This window comes from Chelonus insularis, unplaced genomic scaffold (genome assembly GCF_013357705.1).
Source record: "Chelonus insularis isolate UGA/USDA-ARS -01 unplaced genomic scaffold, ASM1335770v1 contig_66_pilon, whole genome shotgun sequence".
In the NCBI taxonomy this organism is placed as follows: Eukaryota; Metazoa; Arthropoda; class Insecta; order Hymenoptera; family Braconidae; genus Chelonus; species Chelonus insularis.
In genome coordinates, this window is record NW_023276695.1 from 658565 (window position 1) to 667111 (window position 8547).

An 8547-nucleotide genomic window follows, 5' to 3' on the forward strand; every position below is an offset into this window, starting at 1 on the left:
TGTACGAATTCTAGCAATTGAAACTCTTTTATTCTCCAATTGTCTGATTATTGTAGTTAGTGTGAGGAAAAGTTATTATAATTTTTCTGGAGAATTATCACAAATTATATAACTGCTAATTAGTCGAGCATGACGATAATGGTGCTAATAATTCGTATTATTTGTCTATCATTACTTTAAATTATATGGTATAAAATGACAAAACGAAATACTTAGTTTTTGTTTAAGCTTGAACAATTATCATATACAGCTTCATTAATATAACAAGATTAATTTTGTTTTTATGGATGTGAAAATATGATTTCAGTTTTAAGATTTTTTTACTTGAACTAGATTAATTACAGTTTATCTAATTACAATTTGGATATTATTGAAAAGATTAAGTAAAAAAGTAGGTTTAAATATTAATTTACTTAATTATTAAAACAAGAGTTCATTTCTTTTTATTACTAAAAAATCTAAATTTAGAACCACGTTGAGATTTAATGGAAATATTTCTGGAATCGCTAGTTGATAATCGAGACGTCGTAGCTCTATCATTATTAGATATTTTTTTCTTTTTTCTCGGTCTTTTAGGTTTATGAAAAGCATTTTTGGAACTCGAAAAATCACTAGAACTTGACATATGTTTTTCTCGTGACCTTTTATTATATTTTAAATTTCTATGTGCCACACTATGACGACGTTTTCGTTTTACCACATGTAATTGAGTTTCACCACTACTCATTTCATCTTCGGCCCAACATTGATCATCACCGTCATCCAAAGTAGTGTGAAAGGACGTCTCCTACATCGATTAATAAGAAACATTACAAAAAATATTGTAACATGTAGATATTGTTGATGATAACCTTACAGTTTTATCACAGTTTTTGTTGGAGTGACGTTTACATGTTTCAAGAGATGAAATGGAATTCAAATGAGAATTATTTGTTTCATCCTCCGTATTGCCAATCATTATTCAATTTCCTAAATCGTAACTTATTTTAATTATAATTTTAAGAAAATATTATGATATATGACGGAATGGAACTTGTAAATTTTACGTGAAATTTATGAATACATTATGCTGCCGGTAGGAGTAAAAACAAAAAACTAATATTCATTGAAGAGATTGAAGACTGGTAGTTATTTTAATGGAAAAGACTATCGGTAAGTAATAATTAATAATAAAATCAGTCATTTTCAGATTTCCTGCGCTTCTTCATTCGAGGACTCTCAGAGTCATGAGGACTAGGGGTAATATGACTCCGTTTTCTCTTCACAATGTTAGTCTCACTTAAATCATTACTACTACTCGCTGCTGTCCTTGTTTCTCTTCTAAAAGGTCCTTCTCCCGTTACTTGTACAAGAATCTAAATTAACATAAAATATGACCACATATATTTATGCAAATTATTCATAATTAATCAGTTTTAGTAATTACCTGCATGTGCTGGAGACATTCTTCCTGCATTGTCATTGTCATTTGATAAACAAAAGTGTCATGTTTATTATACATTATGGCATTTTGAAACATCAACATAACATCTCGCTGAAATTGCATGGTCGACCTAATAGTTCCATTGTCAATATTTTTCTTGATAGTTGATAAATCCATGGGTCTAAATATAACAGAATGATAACCCGGGGCTTGATCTTCAGTGATTGGTCGAAGGAAGGCAGAAGCATATTTATGTGTTGCTAATCTATTATAAACAACCATCACGGCTTTTTTCCAGGCACGATAATCTGCTCCTTCACTACTTTCCGTTTCAGGTTCACTGTCAACTGCAACATTATACTTCTTCGAATAAGTCTTCATTGCACGGCCACTAAGTTTAGTTAACGAAGATTCTTCTTCTTCAGCATCGGCATCTTCTGTGGTATTCGTTTCTTCTTTTTTCATTTCAACTTCTTCGGGCTCCTTTTTCTTTTCTGTTTCTTCAACTTTTTCTTCTACCTCCATCTCTTTTTGTATTTTTTCTTCTTTGATTTCTTTCATTTCTTCTTGAACCTCTTCTGCTTCGCCAGATTTCTCTTCTATTATTTCCTCTTTTAGTGGAGCTGCCTCTTCATTTTTTGTTTCATTTTCTTCAGTGTTATTTTCAATTTCAACTTTGACCTCCGTAACTTCTTGAGCCTTTTCTGTGGAATCTTCCTTGACGTCTGAGACTTCAGAGACAGCCGGAGCTGATTCTGGTTCTTCATTATTTTTCTCTTCAATTTTTGTAACCTCAGTTTTAACATCTTCGATGACTTCTGTGACTTCCTCTTTAGATTCTTCAATTTTTTCTTCTACTATTTCAGTAACTGTTTCATTTTCTTCGATTATCATTTTGCTTTCTTCGACTGGCTTTTCTGTATCAAGTAATACTTCCTCTTTTTCCTCTCGTTCTTCTTCTTTTGATTGTGGAATTTCCAATATTTCAATGGGTTCAGGAACACTTTTTTTCTCAATTGTCTGTTCCTCTACTTCTAGCATTTTTTCAATTTTTGGCCCTTCTGTTTCTTCATTTTTCATATCAATAGCGTCTAAAATACAACCTTTATTCTCTTCATTTGCTTCTTGTACTTGTTCTTTATTTTCTACGACATCTTCTTTATCTAATGAAATTGAAATTTCTTCAGCCTTCTTATTTTCATCAGATTCATCAAGCTTTAACAATATGTCATCAGATTCGTCATGTTCTTCAATAAATGTCTGTTCTTCTTTTTCAATAATTTCTTTTTTCTCAACAACTTTTTCGTCATTTTCTTCTGGAACGACTACTTCTATTTTACTTTCCTGTGTCTCTACATCTTTCAACTGAACTTCAGAAATCTCTTCGGTATCTTCGGATTCAATAATTTTTTCTTCTACTTTCTCGTCTACTTCTTTCACCTCTGTTGAATCAGAAACACTTTCTATAGATGTTGCAATATTTTTTTCTTCAGTTTTTATTTCAATTTCTACTGATTGATCCTCTTCAGACTTATCTTCTGTAAATAAATCATTTTCTGAAGTTATTGGAACATCAGATTTAGTTTCTACAGGTTCAATAGCAGTGCCAATAATTTCTGCAATATTTGACGTACTGTGATCAATCTCTTCAATGGCCATTTCACTTTCTGGAGAATTAGGTAATGAAACCGGCTCATCAATACTCTCAGATTCAGGTTGTTCGGGTTCAATAGTTTTTTCTGGTAGGAGAGGTAATGTTTCTATAACCACTGGAGTTGAAGCTTCTGTTGTCTGAGGACTTCTTGTAATCTCTTCTTTAATTAATTCTTCAATATCTCCGATGATCTCATTAATTTCATCCTTATCAATGACATCAGCTATTTTATCCTTACCAATAACTCCATCAATATGATCTATAATCTGCACCATACTCTCAGCTTCAGGTAATTCAGAAGTTTCAGCAGTACTTTGAACTGTAGAACAATTTTGATTGATTTGTTTAAGAGATGTAGGAGTACTAGGAGAGTCTATAGAAGAATTTTGAGATGTAGTATTTGGTAAACTAGGCAAAATACCTTTTGATAGATTTGCTGGTAAAGCTAAAAGCATAGATAATGTTGGAGCACCTGCAGATGGTCGTTCAGAAGTTCCAGTTGACATTGCACATGAGACGAGTTGATGAAGCTGTGGTGTAACATTCGTAGTAGTTTGTGAAGTCGTAATTATTTTAGAACTTGATCCGAGAAGACTTGCTATAGTTGGAGAAGTCACTTGAGCTGTTGATGTTGTATTTTGAATTTGTGTAGTTGGGCTGGGTGATTTTAACAATGTTGTAAGTAATGTAGATTGTCCTCGTTGAGTTTTTTTATCGTCATCTACTTCCATTGGTGTTTCAATAGTCTCTTGAGACTCATTATTGTCATTAATTTTCTTAGGTGTAGTTGGTGTAGCTTGAGATAGGGTTTCTTGTTTATGTGGACGTTTAATTGACCATACACTGTGTGTTTTAGCTTTCTGTTCTTGTTCTCTTTCCTCTTGCTCAATAGCAAGCCACATTTTTTGTAATTTATCATCGTTTATAGGACCAGATTTAAGCAGATTTAAATCTGATTTCAATTGTTTATATTCGTCTCGTTGAAGTGTTAATATTTGCCCAAGCTCTGCTATTCGTTCTTGTGTTAAACGTTTCACAATCGATTCACCCGTTGTTTCTCCACTTTCTCTTTTTTTTCTTTTTGGGGTGTCTGCATTTTCCAGAAGAAGAGCATACTGAATAGCACAAGATTTCTGAGAAAACCAATCCGCTGGTCTCAAAACGTCTTTCTCAGCGAAAGGTCTCAATGATCTCGAAACAGCTATCCAATTCTGATCTCCAGATTTCAATACACTCGAGGCTAAACATAATTGCTCTCTCGTACTCCACGCAGCTACATTTTCTCGCCGTATTTTTAATCCTGTCATTAAAAAATTTAATTACTATTATCATCAATGTCTGTCATGTATCAAAACAAATTACAAAACATAACCTCTTAACCTATGTATGTATTCGATTATACTCAAGAAAGAGCAAAATAAATGAATAAAAACTTACGATCTTGCACAGACGCCATTACTGTCTACAATTGTTGAATAATTTCTAATAGTGGAGTTAATAATCACATGATTTTTTTTGAAAAAATTCGCACATGATTTACCCAAAAACCCAAACAACTCCAACACACTTGAATAAAAAAAAATGGCGCCGGAATTATGCACATTTTACTGCAGAATGAGTTATCAATCATTGGTTATAATACCGACAGAGAAATTCTTTGTTCATTTTATTTTCAATTCTCAGAAATAGATGGCGCACCACTGTAAATTTTCGGCGTCAGTTGACCAAATGCGAAATAATTGAAAACAATCAGTGTGCAATATCAAAGTTAAAAGTTAAGAGAATAAATAATTTTAAGTGTGTGATAGATTTTATTTAGTTATCAATTTAAGTATTATCTAATATTTTAAAATAAAGCTTTACTTACAACGTATTAGATAAGATAATCAAAACAACCGCCTGTGGCGTTCGTAACAAGTTTTCCTATTTAATTGATATGATCGATCAAAACAATGATAATCTCATTAAAAATAACCACTAGTAGAAATAATTAAAAAGGTCAATCAAATTTAAAACGATTCTACTCAAAGTAAATGTAATAAATAGCAATTCCAGTCGATTAAGCAAAAGTTTGTTCAGTTTATTAAAACGTGGTTGATTGTAGGGACGAACAAACACGCGACAATTCTTTATAGGATGGAAAAGAGAGCATATAACCCCCTGTTGACCTCGACAATGGACTCCTCAATGCTACCTAATTCGCAACAATGGCACTGCCAGTCATATATTAATGATTAGCAGCCATGATGGTGTGCAAGCAATCGTCCCAAACTTGCTTGAACAATAGGGGTGAGACTCAACTGTGGGGTTGGAGAGCTACAGATGCTACTGTACCATCTCTCACTCCATGCAACTCAATTCCTACATGACAAATCACCACAAGGAACATTGTTCCCGGTTATTAAGGCGCGGCCCGATTTAATGGCGCTCGTCATTTCGATTAGGGTGTGAATACCTCGGTTATATGAATAACAATCCTATCTGTCGTCTCATGTAGAAAATGGTGATTCAAAACCATGGCGGATCTAACTCATATTCAAATTATATTTTCAATGAACTATGGTGTATTAAATGACACCTTTTTAAATATTAAATTGAAGTCTTAAAGGTATATTAATAGTTTGACAACTATTCTGAATTATCATTATTCTTTTTTATTACTTTTATTTATTTTTAACTTAAGTTATGAATTATGTTTCAGGAATCATTATGAAATTAAGTGATACTTATTTCGTCTTTCTCCAACATCTATGAATAGAATGGCTATAAAAATTTTATAAGTTGGAAATGTGGACATAAATAGCGACCAATTAAGCGCCAGAAATTCAACTCGTCTACAGGAAATAAAAACCAGGTAATGACCTACAACCTTTACTTCAGAATCGTAATAACAATTGAATTAATTAATTTGTTATGAACAAATAATTTTTATTTTGAGTTAAATGAAGTTTTTTTTATTGACTTAACGGTTGATAAAAACAAATTATTATTCATGCTTTTGCATATATTTTGGTATCTGGAAGTATAAACTTTAATTTTATATTTGATGCACATGATAAAAAGCAGCTAAAGATGAAAATATTTATTAATTAGCATTGAGTCGAACAATGCAGTACGTTATTATTTATAAATGTCTTAACAATGTTAATTGACTTTTGCACTTCATTTTAATAATTCAAATAAGAATTTTTTTCCATTGAAGTTTGTATACATAAAAAGACGGAGAGAAAGAGGAGAAAAAAAGCTCGTCATGTATTATAAAGGGTTACGTTTAAGCTCTGACATCTCTTATCGTTTAATTTATTACTAGAGAAAGTAGCTTCGTTGGAGAGAGAATGAGAGAAAAAAATAAGCAAAAGTGTATGGTAGACACGCACGAATCCTCATGCATTCATAATAGGGGGTGATGTTATCGTCAGCTCTATTAAGAAATATCGCGACTTTATGATCCCCTCTTGCCTACTGCATTGTATAACAATTCTGACAAATGATGATTAATTTTCATTTAGATAACGATGTACTAAATATCGTTGTTATCATAAGCATTTTTATGTTTCCATGATGATTCCAATTGAATTATATTTGTGGGTGAATGTGAAAGAAAATAATATGTTTATCAAATTGACCATCACTATAATCTGTTCTTTAAAAAATCATAAATTCTCGACCATTAAAATCTAATCAATGGTTAACTCAAATAATTATTATTTATTCCAACTAATTTTATTAAAGTTTAGTTTTTTTCTAACAATCTTTCAATTTTAAATTTTAAAAAGCACGTCACAATGACTTTAAATAAGATGAATAATTTATTCATAACTTGAAACCCTAGAAAATGACAACTCTAGTGAAAAACCAATTAACCCTTCATCCCCTAATTTATTTTCCTCTCTAAATCTCCACTTAACTGCCCTTCCTCAACTAATTACAAAATTTTGAAAAAAAAAAATTATTTGCTATAATAGAAATACGCGTGCGTGTCACGAGCCATAGTGACATTCTCCTAAATGTTTCCCTTGACAATGGACCACTAGAAAAATTGTTCCTTACCTCCTGTGAAGCCTAAAACTATGCCGCACCCTCAACCACGACAAATGCGTTCAAGTCAATCGGTCTCTGTGATTTGGAACATTACTTTCTTTTACTGTAGCTCAAGTGCACCCCCTCTGAGAAGATACTTTCATGTTGGTGACCGTATTCTCATTGTTCTTTAAAATTCCAAGGCCACCAAAAACCATTAGTCACATTGATTCCCAATTCTCATCAATGACCTGTAAAACTAAACAATTAACAGAAATCTCATCAATCTCAAGAGTTATATCTACATCTATGATACAAGGGTATTTTTCTGAAGGAGAAATCAGAATTCACAGAGGCACGAAAAAATAACGGTACAGGTGAAAAGGCATACAGATTTACGATCAAGCGGGTTGGGTAGACAAAATGTCTGGTACTGACCACAAAAAACAAACGGGGGTAACGACGGACCTTTCGTCCCAATCGCGATCTGTAACGACGAAGAGAGGTTGAAGTGAATAATGAGCAACTTGCTCCTTATACAATGTATACAATTCCAACACGTCGTACAACCTCTCGTTTATTCCTCCAAGTCTATTTCTGATCTTCTTCTGCTTCTTCTTCTCTTTTACAGAGAAAAGTATCTTGAAATACATAATTTTTTCTTCAAACACCTGCGGGTTTATTTTTTTCATGAGAAAACTATTAAGATGATTGTTTTACCCAATAAAGACATAATTTTACACGATAAAATCTACAAGCTTTTCCCTTGTTAATTTTTTCCTTTTTTCTTTTCATTTGAATTTAAATGACATTCTCTCAAGGATTATTTTCTAGAAAAATGAATTCATTCTTCATTTCTCTTTTATATTCCTTTCTCGCGTTTCGTGTAACGATGAATATCACACACAATTCCGAAAATCCCGGAACAAACAAATGTTGAAAAATATTTAAAAAAAAAAAACAATATAAAGTATTGAGATAAAAATATACATAAATCTCTCAGAGAGCGGATTGAAGCAAACAATGCAGATCTACCCTCTCAATATTTACTATTGTCCGTTCAATTTTTATTCGCAATTCCCAACAGCAGTGGTAGCTTGGTAGACACATTGCATCATTCCCAGTATAAAAATGGCGTCCCGTGCGCGTGATAACAACAAGTTGATGAAACGATTAAAAGCATAACGAGGACTCGCTGATGGACACTCGTTACCGCATGCGAGCATCATTTCAACAAGGGTTTGTACAGCGACGGGATACAAACGGGATAGTGAACCAAAGGGGCTGCTAAATTTTCTCGATTCGCATGTATGAACGTACACGTACCCAAGGGTACATTCAGTCACGAGGACAGGTCTCTAGGGATCCTCGTGGTAAATCTGTCCTCATGGCGTTAACTGCCATTTGGAGGGTCGCGAGCGTCCAACGACATGGTGATGCTGGCAAAATG

The 8547-nt window shown here is 32.9% G+C and overlaps 2 protein-coding genes across 3 annotated transcripts; both read right to left on the bottom strand.

Annotated features, from left to right (window-relative positions):
- Positions 1-408: 408 nt before the first annotated feature.
- On the bottom strand, positions 409-994 carry LOC118070610 (uncharacterized). Its single transcript, XM_035089314.1, has 2 exons — positions 857-994; positions 409-787 (listed from the first exon to the last, which is right to left on the bottom strand). Exons 1-2 carry the CDS (start codon positions 956-958, stop codon positions 434-436), a joined length of 456 nt encoding a protein of 151 aa, XP_034945205.1. The 5' UTR covers positions 959-994; the 3' UTR covers positions 409-433.
- Positions 995-1101: 107 nt separating this feature from the next.
- Positions 1102-4644, bottom strand: Brd8 (Bromodomain containing 8). 2 transcript variants are annotated; one of them, XM_035089311.1, is made up of 4 exons: positions 4515-4644; positions 3499-4377; positions 1427-3396; positions 1102-1355 (listed from the first exon to the last, which is right to left on the bottom strand). In XM_035089311.1, the coding sequence occupies exons 1-4, from the start codon at positions 4531-4533 to the stop codon at positions 1176-1178; spliced, it is 3048 nt and encodes a 1015-aa protein (XP_034945202.1). In that variant the 5' UTR covers positions 4534-4644; the 3' UTR covers positions 1102-1175. The 2 variants fall into 2 exon arrangements, with proteins under 2 accessions (XP_034945202.1, XP_034945201.1); XM_035089310.1 differs by having other exon boundaries at positions 1427-4377.
- Positions 4645-8547: the final 3903 nt, after the last annotated feature.